This window comes from Megalops cyprinoides, chromosome 2 (assembly GCF_013368585.1).
Source record: "Megalops cyprinoides isolate fMegCyp1 chromosome 2, fMegCyp1.pri, whole genome shotgun sequence".
Classification (NCBI taxonomy): Eukaryota; Metazoa; Chordata; class Actinopteri; order Elopiformes; family Megalopidae; genus Megalops; species Megalops cyprinoides.
This window is the reverse complement of record NC_050584.1, coordinates 66,035,151-66,052,597: the sequence shown is the minus strand read 5'-3', so window position 1 is coordinate 66,052,597 and position 17,447 is coordinate 66,035,151. Positions and strand designations below refer to the sequence as shown.

At 40.0% G+C, this 17,447-nt stretch overlaps 1 protein-coding gene across 1 annotated transcript in view; it reads left to right on the top strand.

Annotated features, from left to right (window-relative positions):
- Positions 1 to 17,447, top strand: part of LOC118773253 (NACHT, LRR and PYD domains-containing protein 12-like) — a 45,397-nt gene that overhangs the window by 8,726 nt on the left and 19,224 nt on the right. Inside the window, exon 9 of the mRNA XM_036522106.1 lies at positions 8 to 181. Within this exon, the coding sequence (XP_036377999.1) occupies positions 8 to 181 (174 nt within the window). The remainder of the gene's footprint in view (positions 1 to 7; positions 182 to 17,447) is intronic.

The following is a 17,447-nucleotide window of genomic DNA, read 5'->3' as shown; positions in this document are numbered from 1 at the left end:
TTTGCAGGCTGTCAGACTGTAACATCACAGAGAGAGACTGTGTTTCTCTGGCTTCGGCTCTCCATTCAAACCCCTCACACCTGAGAGAGCTGGATCTGAGCTACAATCACCCAGGAGACTCAGGGATGAGAGCACTCTCTGCTGGACTGGAAGACCCCAAGTGTAAACTGCAGAAACTGAGGTAAAGTATGATTTCATTCAACCTTCTGACAATTGGTAGTCAGCATAACTTAATCAGCTCAGCCTGACAATCATTCATGTTTTTTATCTACCTTTGTGAATTTATTTAATACTATTTTTGAAATGAACACAGCTTGGCAATTCTTTTTCTACAAGATGACAAAAAGACTATCACTGTGAGAACAGGAAAGTCCTGACAGTGACAGCTCTCCCATTGTCACAGGGCTCTGAGTTTCCACACTGCACTTCACAGACTGTGTGTCACTCAATCACTGTCTGTTCTTCTGGTTTTCCTGCAGTGTGGACCATGGTGGTGAGTGCAGGATCACACAAAGGCTGTTGAAATGTAAGTGCATTTTAATGAATTATTGGTTTTCAAGAGAAACATCATGCTAACTACAGATATTAAATGTTAGTTCAAGAAAATAAAAGTTCAAGTCACTTCTTTCCTCCCTTATTGGATGATTTTGGATGATTATTGGACTTTCTATCTTACATGAATGATTTATAATGACACTAACTTGGGAAACAAGATTAATATATTTCAATGCATTTTCCATGTCATACTTTATCAGAATCCTTCTATAACATAATCTGAAATGAAAACTTTTTCTCAATATCAGGAGTGCATAAGACTAGTAAACAATATATAAAATACTTAAATTAAGAAAAGAGTCCTGCTAGTTGCTATTGATCTCTTCTCTGGTCTGCAGATGGCCGGCAACTCACACTGGATCCCAACACAGCGCATATAGAGCTCCATCTGTCAGAGGGGGACAGGAAAGTGTCATGGGGGAGAGTGCAGCAGCCATATCCTGATCATCCAGGGAGATTTGAGTTCTGGTCCCAAGTGCTGTGCAGGGAGGGTCTGTCTGGGCGCTGCTACTGGGAGGCTGAGTGGAGTGGGAGATGGACTCGTATAGGAGTGGCATACAAAGGAATCAGCAGGAAAGGTGGGGGTGACGATAGTTTCCTTGGGCACAATGACAAGTCCTGGTGTTGGTCCTCCAGCAACTACTCTGCCTGGCACAATAAACTGGAAACTCCCATACCTACCCCTCCATCCCCCTCCTGCAGAGTAGGAGTGTATCTGGACTGGCTGGCCGGCACTCTGTCCTTCTACAGCGTCTCCTCTGATACACTGACCCTCCTGCACACATTCCACACCACATTCACTGAGCCCCTCTATCCTGGGTTGTGCATTGGACCTGACTCCTCAGTGTCCCTGTGCCATCTTCAATAGACTCCTGTGTCCTGGAGGAACACCTGTGTGTCTTTGGAGAGGTGAGCCACAGAAACAAGTCCAGTTAAAGTGCACCAGTTAGTATTTGCCAACAGAATGTTACTAACCTACTTTGCCACTAGAGGTCATTATAGTATTTCTATAGACAGTATGTGGCATGCTGTCAGGGCGAGCAAAGCAAGCACTGCTTGCCTAACTTTTTCCTTCAGGGTGGTGGTCCGTAATAGACCGTAATATATGTACAATATACAATCTACTATTGTCTATTTTAACACATTTCGCAGTGCTTTTCTGCCGAGAATAAGCTGTGCTTGTCCCGGATTCGGCCTTCATGATTGCACACGCGGTCTTGGATGGATGAAGCGGCAGCAGTTAGGCTATAGTGGCCACAGCTCCCGGCAACGTTGACATATAACGAACAGCTGCTTTTTGTGAGGGATCTGCGTCATGCCGAGACAATACCTGTTGCCGAACACACAGTGCAAAGCAGCTCCCAGGCTTGTTTAATTTGTGACAACATACACCGAACATTTGTCCGTCATTACCGTTTTCAGCCAAGGTTATCATCATTTATTTTTCACCCCCCGTTCTATTGTGCTTGTGTCTGCGCCAACCTTCACAAGTTTTGCTTCCATGCTCCGTCTATTTGAATGCATACCAGCATATTGCAGTAATCAAGTGATACAGTCCCCGTAAATACTTCCTGACACCACCTCACAGAAAGTTGAAACTATTTGCCGATTGGATAAGAACAGTGCTCTCATGCCAGTACGTTGCTGTAGCGAAGGGTGAGAGCAGTCACCCACGCCTCGAACCCAGGTGTTTGAAGAAGAAAATAAGAAAAGCAGAAAATAAGCTTGCGTCCAGACAAAATGGGGTGAGGAGGTGAAACAGGCTACCATTGGTTAAAACTCATCTGAAAGAACACCACGTTAGTGATTGTTTTTAATAAAATTGCATTGCGGTCTGGTAATATCAGAGCTCGTATAGGCTAGTAATAATTTATTGCCTGATCTAAAATCTCTGCACGCCGGATTTCCGGCGTGAGGCTGGAGATCTTTAACCCATGTATATCATGATAAATATCGATATTGATCAATATGGAAAAAAATATCATGATCATATTTTTTGCCATATCGCCCAGCCCTAATTGAAAATATAAGGCAGTGGCTGCATAGTTATACTATAGACAGTAATTAAAGTTCAGTTTACCTACTATTGCATGTAACTTTTGAATTTTAAGATCACATGTATACCATTAATGACCATAACTGCATGCTCTTTAGACTGGCCTAAGTGAATTTTGATAGCTAATGCTGTCCTGGTTATGATGATTACCATCCATCTAGTGTTCAAATTTCTACTGTGAATGTTAAAATAACAAGGTTAAAAAAGGCGTTTTAATATTTCCAAAATACTGTCTGAATTACTCCTGTCTGATTTGCTGTTACAATTTTTATAAAATAACCTTAATAATATTCCGGATATAACCTCCTGAAAGGTTCACCACATTAATTTATGGTGTTATATCCGACTGTCACATTTGTGACTGAGCACTCCACTCTACGCCACAAGTGGGGCAAGATGGTGACTCACGCAGCCCCCATTGGCACAAATTTAGGCCTGTTCTAGCCTGTTTGCGCCTGAGTCTGTTTGCTATTACCTCCTTTCCCTTCCAGGAAAACTCCCCCACGGGAAGTCTGCTCTCACGTCTTTTACTGCTACGGTTTTCAGTGATGACCATCAACTTACCCTCTATTGATTTGTTTCAAAGCTGTTGGCTATCAGTGCTTGGACTCCATTTTATATGACTCTCAAAAATAAATTGTGCTGCTCAACAAGATTTTCGTGCACTGTTTATTTATACTTATAGACACCTTTAAATGAAGTGATATTAAGGAGGAAAATATGCCAGATAGAAAAACAGACCCCTCTTGTGTAGAAGATTAATTACGGTGACAGGATCCATAGGCATGTTATTTCCTGTTTCTCTGTACCAGATAATGATGAAGGTAAGGGGTTGACAGAGTAAGAGAATACTGGAAAACCTAGTCCAAGTCTGCAAGTCTCCATGTCTGTCTTTGTAATTTGTAATGGCCCTTCATGATTCAGTGCAGAAACAAGCTATTGATTTGTAGCTCCTTCATGCATCCTAAATAAAATCACTCCTTATCATTCATAGATAATGATGTGTGTTTATGACAACAGAAGTAAAATGTCAGAAATGTTAAATATTCTCATTCTTTTCTTTCATTGGTAACTGTTTGAAAGAGGTGAACTTTGTGGCAGACAGCCTACTTCAGTGTTATGAGCCTTGAATGCAACAAAACATATCTTCTACAAAATGTATGAAACTGAAGAGTCTCAACATACTGTTGACTCAACTCTGGTTAGGTGTAAAAAACCAATGATACAGCTCACTGTGGACCAAACTGCGTAGTAAAACGCACAAATGAAGCATTTTTAAAAATACTGTCAGATATGCAATATTGATGTGAAAGACATTTTAAAAGGAAATCTGATACTAATTATGGCAATGAAAAAAAAAACAGGAAAAAGGAAGGACAGATAAAAATAAAGCTGTAGATAATTAACAATAGTGACGACCTAGTAGCAGAATATAATGATAAAACAGGCATGTAACTTCACTGAGAATTTTTAAAAATTTTATTCACCTTTTAGCAAATGGTCATATGGTACATGATACATGATTATAGCACTAGTGTAAAGTATTATAAATTGTTCCTCATTCCTGCTAGCCTAGCTAACCATCCAGACCTTTGGCTTGAAGCCTAATTACTTTGCAAGAGCGACAATTTATCAAAATATGAACATAAAGTTTAAATCGTCTGGACACCTATTTATGTCAGTTCACGATTTCCATATTTCTTTGCCATTACATTCAATCACCAGCTTGCCATCATTTTGCAGATACAAGCGATTTCGACTGTCATTTGTACACTTATTACTGTTTGAGGCCCATATTGGTTTGTTTGCTGTATCATAAATGACCAAGTTGGAATCCTCCTGCATGATGAGGCGCTGTGCATCAGTTCTGCCATATGTGTTAGTTGCCCAGATAGGCTTCCAACCATAGATGACAAAATTGCCATCCTCCTGTGAAAGACCAGAAAAAGATTTATGAATTACAGAAACTTTGGGTAATGGTTGAGCAGGAGGGACCCAAATGCAGAGATCATTTCAAAACATGCAAGGGTTTCCAAAGACAAAGAATCTTTACAAACAATAAGCAAACTTGAGGCACACAACACAGGCTAGCTTAAGACTGAGCAGGGAACAAAACTACAGTCAGGGTTTAAATAGAAAAAAAAGCACAGAGACTAATTACAAACATGTGAAAACAATCTGACAAGATTAGGCACACACAGGACAGGTGCAAACAGGAAGACAGTCCCTCTGGTGGAAGCTCGGGGAAGCAGCAGGTAACCGGGCCAGAAAGGCTGTTACGAGGACACCTGCTGGTTGTTGCGAGAAGCAGTCTCTGAAACCCTGACACATTGAACTGTAACTGTGACTAAGAACATGTCTCTCCTGGCAGCTGTACCTTTAACCGCTAATACCTTTTTACCACTAGTTGGTGAAAAGGTATGCAAAGTATTTTAGCAGTGCCTATACAATTTTTGTTTAAAAAGATGTGAGATGTGTGTGTCTCTGGTCAGTATTTTTCATGGAAGATAGCTCTGACACCATCATCATTTGAAAGGACATTTCATCAAACATATTAGATTGATCTTAAACTGAGAGTGATGCTTTGATTAAGGAATTCTGAAGGTTTCCAGATTTTGATGACTCTCTGTACTATTACAATGACAAATTGCTTTTATGTACACACAAATGTTCAAAGAATATAGCAGTGTCAAGTAGGAATACACTCCCCTTCCAGTAGTATTATAGCCTGTGTTGTTCCCAACATCATGGGCAGCATTTTTAATCAAAAAGGAAATATTTGGAATCGCAACATGGTGACGAGCTAACCCCCACATTAACATTTGCTCCCACTGCATTCGACATTTTACTTTACTTTGAATAGTCTTATCACTTTTAAATCAGTCAGAAATCTTGGTCTACGTAATATTGCATGCAACAAAAATGACATCTCACACAACAAAAAAGAAGCCTACAACACAAACTGTGGAATACAAGACTTGACTGCTAGTCAATCCTCCTTGGAAATGCTAACTGAAGGCTAGTGCTATTACAACTCGCAAAGAAGACATCATGAAGGCTATCGCTAGTAATTGTGGCGGCAGTGTAGCATAGTGGTTAAGGAGCAGGACTCGTAACCAAAAGGTTGCCGGTTCGATCCCCGCTGGGACACTGCTGCTGTGCCTGTGGGCAAGGTACTTAACCCGCAGTTGCCTCAGTAAATATCCAGCTGTATAAATGGATAACTTTGTAAAGAACTGTAACCTATGTAAGTCGCTTTGGATAAAAAAGCGTCTGCTAAATGAGTCAATGTAGTAATGACTGCTCTGGCTTTTTTGAAAATTTCTTCTTACTTTTGGCCTCATTTCAGGGGAAATTATTGATTGCAGGGGACTTTAATTGTACACTTTCACCTGACCTTGACAGATCATTAGGTATAGACACCTCCCACATGCAAAGCAGGAAAAAACTTCATTACCTTATGAAAGAACTTAACTTGTGTGACCCCTAGAGGAGATTATAGCCAACTGTCGGGAGAGCACCAGGCATTTTATGGTTCTTTGCCCTGGTCTGGGTTTTTTATGGTCCACTTCATTACTCAGGACCAGACCAAGGGCAGATAAGTCAACAAATACACACACATAGCAGGCAAGAGAGCGAATGGTCTACCACCATAAATACCCCAAAATCAGTGACCACAGGTCACATACCTACTTAAAATAAGCACCTATTGCTTTAATATTGCAAAAAGTCACATAAAACCCATTCAGATACTTAAAACCTCAAACTAATGATTGACTGGTTCGATTCACATTTGATTTTGCCAAATAAAAGCGGAAGTAGGGCGTCGTACGCCTGCTTTGCGTATTGGTAAGCATTAATTTGCCCCTCAGATGTAGAAACCTTGGCTAAATGGTGGCCACAGTCATGTTTGATTTAATCTGAAAGAGGTTCAGGTGCCAGATACTTCTAATATAATCTTAAAGAACTCTGCCTTTTTAACCAATCTTAAAGTTACTTCTTAAAAACAGTAACATCCTGACAGACCACTACTGCAGGGGTTGCCTTCTCCCCCCCCCTTCTCCCCTTCCTGAGCACAATCAGTGTGTGTGTGTGTGTGTGTGTGTGTGTGTGTGTGTGTGTGTGTATCTACATGTTCGGATCACTTACCTTTTTATACCCCACAGTTAACTGTACCCTCATGTCATGGGTAAAATTTTGGAAAACCCAATGTTGTGTGATAACATGGGTATTTCTCAATATAGCTGCAAAACCACCATTTTACCAGTCCCTCTCAGCCAACCGGCCAACTCTCTCCTCTCAACCTATGCCAATTAAGCTTGGTGTCATTGCAATGCTCATCAAGAGCTGAATGTAAAAATGATAATCCCGAAAATATATCTGGTATTTCCAGATGTTTGGATCTAAAGCGTTAAATTAAGCCCTGAAGAAACTTCCAGCCACTCCCCCGCCATAAAATTAATTATGCATGGGTGATGGAGGTGGAGAGAGCTTCTTCTTAAGTCAGGCCTAGAACAGGCCTCGTTGCTCAGTTTTTGCCTATGCTCAGTCTTATGCTCAGCCAGACATTCAGTCATCCATTCAGCCATCCAGTCCGTGGCTCAGTTTCTCCTGCAACTTGTTGGATTTTTCCTTTTGGAGTTTTGCTGCTATTGTGAGTGGTTCCTGTGTTCTTCCTTGGAAGAGGTAAGCAATTGGCTTGGGTGATTTTCTCTTCACACATTCATTCATCCATTCCGTGATCCATCCATGTTCTTGTTTTGTAAATGTATTTTTGGAATTTCGTGTCTGTTAAGTTGGTGGACCAGGTCTGTACCCCGCACTTTGAATTTTGTCTTTGTCTTAGTGCACCTGCTCAATAAACCTTTTTAATTTATTCCAGTTGTCATTGTACACTTCTGGCAAAGGTTGATCCACCAGACTGCTCATTTCCTATCAAGGAATTCAGTGATTTAATTGATAATTAATATCTTTAATAATAATTGTTAAATTAAATCAATTTGTTCAATTATTTTACATGTTGGCTAAGTGACAGGCCCGGTTCTAGATTTCCCCAACTGGGGGGGCAATCATAGTTTTGGGGTGGGCAATTTTTATTCACCAATGCATAATTTTCTTTTTACAGCATATCAAAAAATGCATAGTACAGCCTATAGGCTACCAACAGCCTATAACTTGACAGAAATGAAAGATATAAGGGGTGGCAGTATCTCAGATAGGGAATTGAATGGTTTCTGGTTCAAATCCCGCTTCATGTTGCATCCTACTGAGGGTGTTTGAACATGGCTTGTCTGCCAATATTTGTTGATGATAGGTCATCTGCTACAGCCAATCATTTAGTTGAAATGTCGATGTGTTATTACATTTTTTCTCAATTACTTTGGCTTAACCTTCAAAAAGTGAGTTTTGCACTAAATACCAGGCTACCTGAAGTAATTATGAACTAACCATATATACATGAACTATGAACATCATGTGTCAATGCGGAGTGGGCACGGAAAATGCACTACTTGAACTCCGCACTTCATGCGAAGGCGTCGGACCCAGTGCCTTTGACTCTGGAGCAGCCGCCGCTGCATTAGCAGAAAGTTGTTTAATAGGAACCAGAAATCGCTGCTTGGCTGTTCGACTGTAGGATATCAGAAGTCCTCCACGTAATTTAGCCAGGTAAGAAACTATTTAAATTGAAAGCAGACTAGCTCAGAAAGCTAACATTAGGCAATAATCTCTAGCGAACTACGTCAGCTAATATTCTTTGACACTATTCACACCTTGGAATTATAACCATACACTTTCTAAGTAAGGAATAAAGCACAACTGGCGGTTCAGTTCTATGGAAATAAACCACGACAGAGAGGTGTGATGCGGCCCCATGGCGAGGGCTGTTAACTACCCTGAAGTGAAATAATGGGGAAGGGAATAATGCACACCCCTCCAGCCAATCATCAACAAGTATTTAACCAAGCCGTGGTATAAACCTGTTTAAATAAAGCCATTTGAATCTGCAACTGCGTGTCCCGTCTCTACAGACAAGTTCACATAATATAACGTTAAAGGGCTAAAAATGATTTCAGAAAATAATAATAATAATATTTAATATTATGATTATTATTATTATTGTTATTTAGGGGTGCTGTGATGAAATTTAGGTGTCCTAAATTAGGTGTCGCCAATGTCCTAAACCCCACCAGAAACGTCCCTTATACTGCACAACACAAAACCAATAATAGTAAAACTGTCAAAACATAAATGTACAATGATTTTTTTTAGTATTTCAATTTTAAATTACATATATGAGAAAAATGTTGCTATGATCTAGTCTTCAATCAAGAGCCATGCACTGTAGAACTGTCAGTTAATTTTTCTGTCTCCGTTTTGTAGTGTCCATCCAACCAATCAGAAATCGGAACAGTTTGAAATCGCTCAGCTAGCCAATGATACTGACACTGGGGGGGCAGAAAAAAGTGATTCGTCTACAGGATTCCAAACGAGCGTAACTACTCTGACAGATATAGCCTACACATGCATCTGGCCAGAAAATTTGGGTGGGCAATGCCCACCCCTGCCCCCCTCTAGATCCGGCCATGCTAAGTGAGGAGTTTTAGTAATTGGCGTCATTTGTGTTCGGTATTCAGAGTGCCGGGCAGTAATAAACAAGGGCATCAATTTCTAAGACCGCTGGGTTCAGACCATTTAATTTTCATTAAATTCTCACTTCCCCGACACCAACCAACAGAGAATACTCATTGACTTTTTTCTTAACCTCTAATGATATATTTCCCATGGTTATTGATTGTATGCATGACCCCCTCATTATTTCAGAGCACGGTCCGGTGTCTCTCATTTGCAAATACTCAGACATGACAAAAGAACCGCGAAGGTGGCGCTTACACCCCAAATGGCTTCATGATCCTAGTTGTTTAGAACATGTCGGTTCACTCATAGACCTTTATTTCACAATAAAGATGGCCTTGACAAGATGGGAGGCATTCAAAGCCTATATTAAGAGGACAGGTAATTTGTTACACTAGCTGAAAATCTAAGAAATTTAATTCGGAATTACAAGAGTTGATAAAGAAACAGTTTAGAGAGGGAGGCTTATTTAGATACATCAAACACTACCCACCAACAACTTCTAACATGTAGGGCTAAATATAATGCCCTTTCTGCTGCCAAGGCTGAAAATAGCTAAATAAGGTTAAATCAATCATTTTATGAACATGGGGAAAAACACAGACATTAAGTTAATCGTTAAAAGTCTAGCTTTAAGGTTAAAGAAATGCCTCCCAACTCTACAAGGCTACCCTCTGTCGCTGATGCTGTTTGTTAGAACCCTTTGCTATGGCTATTAGATGCCACCCTATCATCAAAGGAATCCAAACAACAGAACTGGTACACCGAATAGCACTCTACGCAGATGATCGTCTCTTTCTGACCAACCTTAGTAATTCTATTCCAGCCCTAACTAAATTAATTGAGAGATGTGGAAAATTCTCAGGGTATAGAGTAAATAAATCTCAATCATCTATTCTTTCTTTTTCTTAATACTCAAGAAAGGCTGCATCCTGTAATCCACCATCTCTTTGTCAACACAGTCAAGGGATTTAAACACCTTGGCATTGTCATTACTCCACAGTCTAACATGTAAGTCACAGCCGATTACAATCCAGTTACAGAGAAAGTGAATGAGTCACTAAATAGTTGGAGCCTTGATAGGCCATATAAATATCATTCTTCCTAAATTTCTGTTTTTGTTTCACTCTGTTCCACTTGCCCCCCAACAGAGTCGGCCTACAGTTACCTAGCTTATTATGGTATTACTGGTTTGCCTAGTTGGGGGTCATTTCTTCTTGATTCTCTTTACAGCCATATTTGCCATGGGCAAAAATTGAATCATTAGCTGCAGAGGGACTGGGCTTAGGTGCATACCTATACTCCGATACCTGCAGGAATCTGAGGAGACTCACTGCAAACCCCTTTGTTAAAAATACTCTACTGGTATGTAATCAGGTACAGAATGCACTTGGAGAAGCTCCTGCTTTGTCCTGCTTCACTCCTATTTGGGGGAATGCAGTTTTCAAACCAGGGAAGGAAGACATGGGGTTCAGACAGCAGTCACAAAAAGGCATCAGAAAGATCACAGATCTTTATAATGGGAACACTCTTACGTAATTTAATGACCTCAAAGAAAAGTGTAATATCCCTCAATCTCACTTTTTTAAAATATTTACAGGTATGTAGCTTTGTAGGCCTTAAACAGAATCTTTCATTAAATTGCCCCCTTTTAACAGAACTTGAACAATTTATGACCCAGCATCAACATAGTAGAGGTCAGACATCTATTCTCTACAGTAAATTTTTAATTAATTCTAAAGAGACATCTGATTCAAAGAGAGCAGCATGGAATGAAGATCTGGGAGATAAATTGAATGATCCTGTATCCTATTGACAACATTTTTGCTTCATTCCAAAACTGCAATAAATAAATGTTTTAAAAAATATATTTGTGCTTGGACTATATTTAACATTTGCCTTATCATCCAATAAAAATTACTGAAACTTTAGAAACGTTTACCGCTCCTTTACATTGCTCATGGAAATGCCACAGTATATCACAATACTCCACAGGACTTCAACAGTCATTTGCTAATTTTGGCTAACATTTTCAGTTTAGGCAGCACTTACGACTTCATCAGATGGCTTCTAGATTTACAATCACATTTCAGATATTAAAAAAGATTCAAGATTTGGATTGTCTGAGCACTGGCTCCACTTACCTGGAACACAGCCTTGAAATTGTGATTGTTAGAGATGAGAGAGTCCCCTTTCCGGAGTTCAGCATTTGTGGACAGGTAGTTCCTGCTCATTCTGATTCTGGAGAAAAAACATTTTTGAATAGGAGTTTTGGGATCTGACAGTCAAAAAGGCGGAAGGCTAAAGAGAAAGGAAAGTATTGAGAATCGCCTACCGTGTATTTTTCCTCAGACACAGATGTTCAAATATTATTCAGGGTTGATGCTAGCTGGGAGTGGTGCTGTAGACTGATGTATCCGCAGATGAATGTGATGTTGTAGAAATGTGGCAATTTATAGGGAAGAGGAGGGGACAGAAGAGGGGTTGTCTCTTGTGGTGTGTTGTGCAATCACATGCTGTGCGCTGCTCAGTGGATGCTGCTGAGGGAATTTCCTGTGGGCTATATCGATACTACCGAATGACAGAGGAAAAATGTTTTATGGACAGTGGCCAGTGAAAAGAGCTGAGGTGAAGAATGCATTGCATATGGAATCACCATTCACATACCAGTTTTTCAGTTACAATGATAGATGAATAGAATAAAAACTGAAAAAGAGAGGAAATTATAATTGGAAATGTCATGGGATTGCTTCATTATCATGAGCATTATTTGATTTGTAAATATATTAGCATGTATATAGTCTGTTGTGAGATTCCAGCCATGACCCTTTCCATTTATATGGCATCACAAGAGGAGATGTTGGCCCACTGAGCTACAAGCTCAGGAGTCTCATTTATGAAATTTATTTTAAATAAATTTTTAATATTAAATGTGAATGTACAATCATTTTGAGAAGTGTGAGTACACATTTCTTGCCAGATATCTGTACACATAAATGAAGTTGTATAAATCACACATACATGATTCTTTTAATCACAGATTGCTATAACTGTGTGTGTATGTGAACAAATTTTAGGACCCCATCCAGTAAACACCTTCAAATCACCTCATATATTAGCTACTGGAGGCATCTTTTCTATTGAAATAGTCATCACTAGGATGTTTCATGATACCACAAATGTGACAATACACATTGTGGCACTGAAAAGAGTTTGCGATATCAGCTGCAATGTTTCTTCTAATAATGCTATTAATCTCCATAGATCACATCCAAAACTTCTTCAGTTTTAATTACATTGAACACCAGAGGATGGAATAAAAAAAGAAAATTTCTTCAGTCTTTTTAAGTCATGAGGGATGACTTGCACTTATATTTAAGCACTTGAATCTGCTTTTTAAAGCAGAGTTTTGTTGTTTATTTAGAAATCTTTTTAAGAGATAGTTTGCTTCATATTTTACACTTAAAACAATAAATTTTGTTTAGAGCTTTATTTTAAAATTTTAAAAACATTGTTTTGCATGTTTTATGTCTCCAGAATAAACAAGGAATTTTCTTCAGTTTTAATTGGTTTCCCTTAAAATTTTGTTGAAATTATTGTGACAGTATCAAACTATGAAGCCAGGATCATGTATTAAACCTAAATGTGAACAGAGTGTATCATTACACCCCTAGTCACCGCAATGGAAATTACAACAAACATAGGCAACATTTAAAAAGACAAGAAACTCAAAGATCAAATATTTTGTTGATTATTATATACATACATGCACACACACACAAATATATATTTCTTTTTATTGCATGTATATGTTACCTCCCTGATTTGGTGGGTGTCAGGGAAGAGGGGGGTGTCTTGTTCTAAACCATGTATGCCGGCCTGATGTTTTCCTCATATTTTACAGTCCAATGACCTCAAAGAGTTTGCCCCTTTCCCAGTATGCATACAGCAGTTGTATTCATGAGCTTTTGCGTTTGTGTGTGTGTGTTTTGCACAAATCTGTATGAAATTAATGAAACTAGAGGGAGAGGTTCATCTTTAGATGGTGCATCTGAAGACAAAGTAAAAACATTTTCCATTTGACTATGTGGTGTGACTGTGGGAGTGTGGTTCACTCTGTGGTGTGACTGTTGGAGTGTTTGGTGTGGGGGTCACTCTGTGGTAATGCATCATCAGGGGTTGTATAAGATTCCACAAGAAAAGGATATTCATAAAGCTGCCGTTTGTCTCCTTCCTTGTGGGCAGGCATCTTACACACAGTATGAGGTCACAAAGAGACAATAACTGTTTCAGCGGCTTTGATATCAACTAGTTTAATCCCAAGTGAAGTATTTTCATACTTTGACCTGTTGCTGATTTGGCTGAAATAATGAATGCTATTATAAAGGAGGCGTTAAATTTGATTAGTTTATGACTTATGGAAAGCTATAAAGTCGTAAATGTACATTCTAACCAGTCTGGAAACTGATAAAGAGACCATTGGATTTCTTTAGAGCTAAATGGCAGTTATAAAGAAACAGGGCTGGAAACAGCAAATTGGCACTCACTGGGAAGATATTTATAAAGCAGCAGCAGATAAGAGCATGAAGGCAGAGCACTGTGTGTCTAGTTTTTACTGCTATAGGAAGTCAGAATCAAAGACTGTGGAAGTGGGGGTTAGTCAGTTAGTCAAGTGAGTGCGCTGGGTTAAGATAAAGTACAGAGGGGTCTTGGTTATTGCAGACAGAGACTGAATTCTAATTCTAAAATGGGTAATCTAATTACTGGTATGAATTTCACTTCAGTAATTTGATTAGCTGACTTTCCACACAGTCCTCATATCAAACCCCTTTCAAACATGCTGAAGCAGATTGATATGTGTTTGGTTGTAACAGTCCTGTTCAGTCCCTGTTTTCATGCTTTCACCTGTCTTTGATTTGGCTGTAATAATATATACCTAACAAAAGAGAGGTTAAGCTGAAGTCCAGAAGATTCCTGATAATCAAAGTCAAACCAGAGGTTTAGTGGCAAACCTATTCTCATATTGCTTGGCATGGGCAAGGGGAAAATAATCATTAACCGGTTACAGATCAGAACATGAGCAAAAAGTAACCAAATGTGACCAAACTGGTGCCAAGTCCACTTTAATAAGCACATACTGTAAATCCACTGTGGCAAATACTGAAGCAAGCCTGACGCCTTCATCTCTGTAAGAAACAGGACATGAGCTTAAAGAAATTACAGGGAGGAGTTCATTTTACATACATGGCACCTTACGGGGCCTGACAAATACATCAGGGGAGGCACAGAAGCACACAGACTGGAGTTTCAAGACATAAAGACCCAGCAGCGACGTTTATTGTGCACATCTAAAACTCGACAAGACAATAATGTCCAGAACAGTCATACAAGTGCAAAAAACAGTGAGCAGTTTAATGGGCTGCAAAAGTGTGGTATTCAGTTCTCTTAGGTAAGCAGTCGGCTTTCCTGGAGACCTGAAGGAATACGGGAGGAAGGCATACCCCAAACAGACTCTGCAACAAAAGGCCACACAGTTAGTTCCTGTGCATGGAATGCAAATTTCCCCTTTTATCTCCCCAGCTGACTTCCCTGGAGCTGTGGCTCCTCAGTGCTTCCAGGGTATTATTAGGAGGTGTGTGGACTGGGGATCTTGGCACTTTCCAGGGCAGTGGAGAGCAGCTGGCCTGGTGCTGCTGAGGAGCCCTGCCCCACCGTACACCACATGCAGCAGAAGGGAAATAATGACGTTTGCAATGTGTCCGGGTTCTGTATCATTTATGACATTCAATATTTTACATGAGAACATTGGCATGGTACAGTAGCTGTGGAGAAGGTGGATGGTGGATGAAACACTTACTCTGCCCTGAAACTTTAGTTGAGGGGTAAATGAGGAGAGTTTAGGAATGTGTATTGAAGACTGGTGCCACTCAGTTACCTGAATCACCTTTTTCTGACGCTGTCTGAACTAATGTGACTAAACTGCTGCCAGGTGCACTACAAAACTTACAGACCACAATTCCACTGTGGTAAATACTGAAGCAACTCTGAAGCCATGACCTTTGTAGGAAATCGTCATTGTCGTCAGTGTATGGTTTTCACACCTCCAATTCTACATCCTCGATCAATCTCCTGAAAGGTTTGCCACATTCATTTATGCCCGTCACATTTGTGACTGGCACTCCGTTACTAGGTGGTCAGTGTCTTGCACGTCTGCTCTGCAGGCTGCTGACTGCTGCCACTGATTCCACTGCTGACTGGGAGCACCCCACAACGGCCTTGCCGTTTCAGAGATGCTCTGACCCAGTCGTCTGGCCATAACAATTTGGCCCTTGTCAAAGTCGCTCAGGTCTTTACTCCTGCCATTTCCCCTGCATCCAACATGTTGACTACGAGAACTGGTTGTTCGCTTAGCATCTAACCTACCCAGACCTTGTTTGGAGATGATCAGTGTTATTCGGTTCACCTGTGAGTGGTCATAATGTTTTGGCTCATCGGTGTATCTTTCCATAACTAATAAACTAACATCCAAAAGGTGCACTCTAACCTGTCTGGAGACTCTTAAAGAGACCATTGGTTTTTCATAGAACTAAATAACAGCCATAAAGAAACAAGGATGCAGACAATACTTGTTTTTTGTGTTAGTGGGTTAGCCAACTGAGTGAGACGGGTTAAGTTAGAACCTGTCCACAGGTGAGTGTAGTTTGTATAATATGAGGTCAGACCAGTAAGTACCTGTGTACAGGTGAGTACAGTCTGTATACTATGAAGGAAAGTCAGATCAGTAAGTAGCAGCGGTGTAGTGTATGAACATAGGGGTTTCAAGCAAGGGCTACATGGTTATTTGAGTTACATTTCAATTAAGATCTGAGAAAATCTGACTGTGGGCTCCATCTGAGTGGCTCAGACACTCATTTCAAGCACAGATTGACCCAAACAGCCTGGGTCAGAAACCAGATGTGTCATTTTCTGACAATGGCCAGGAGCCCATATAAGCAGATCAAATTCCAAGTTTCGTTCTGCCAGGGATAGGGGTGGGTAAGTCAGCCAGGGTATGGGTGCTGCTGGAATCCTGGAATCCTGGGACTAGCATAGATGCCTATGAGTTACTCAGGGTTGTGTATTGGGGGATTGCACACATCTTGCTCTGGCTCTCCTGCTGTATGCGTTCAGTGGCTGTTCAGTATGCTGGCGAGGAGTTTAACTGCATTAGTGATGACTACTAACAGTTGGGTGAAAATGGAGCAAGTCTGACTATTCTAGCACTTTGTTCATTGCAAAGACAATAGTAGATATTGTAGATCCACTGTTGTAAATATTAAATAAATTCTGAACTCTTTTATTTTTGTATGAAACACTATAGGAGCTAAATTGAACTGAGATTAAGGAGTTAAAGTCAGATGCAGTATATGGGGAAACAGCATGTAAATTTTTGTATAAGTATAAATTATATTGTATTACATTACATTATATACACTGTGTGATAAATGCCCAGTCATTTTGTTGTGGTGTATACTGTTAATGGTGAGAGCCTTTTGTTATTACGCTCTTTATAAATCACAGGGCACTGTATATTATATCAAGAACTACTGTACAATATCAACATGTAACGATGTAATCCACAGCAAAAATTGACAACTGTCGCAACAGTCCAATCATTACAGCAATGGATGAATACCCCAAGCATAGTCTCTACAACAGTCTCAATGAGCTTTACCAGTGATTACACATAATGCACTCCCTAGTTATATACCTTTATTATAGTATCAGTGGGCTTTACCAGTGATCACTAATATTGGTGCAGTACTGGGCTCCCAAGTAGCCCAGTGCATAAGGTACTCACCATGTGAGCAAGGCTTCAGTCTTTGGCAACGTGCTGTAAAGTATTCATAAAGTTGTAACAGGTATTCCTGCATGACAAATCTGTCTTGTGTTGGCAAACACTGCTATTTATTTAACTCCCATTAATTTTATTGTTAAATTTAGTAAGTATTTATGTTAATGTCTATTTCTTCAACATTCCCTTTAAAAACTGTAATCTATGTGTAGCCCAGTGTTAAAGGGGAATGAGAAATTTCTGGAAATCTGCTGTGGGGCAGGGTCACTTGAAAAATGAAATTCCAGCTTCGAGTGTTTCTGTACATGCACAGTCCTAACCCTAGGGAGCTGATGCAACAGGTGGGCAGTGTTCAAACCAGAAAGTTGA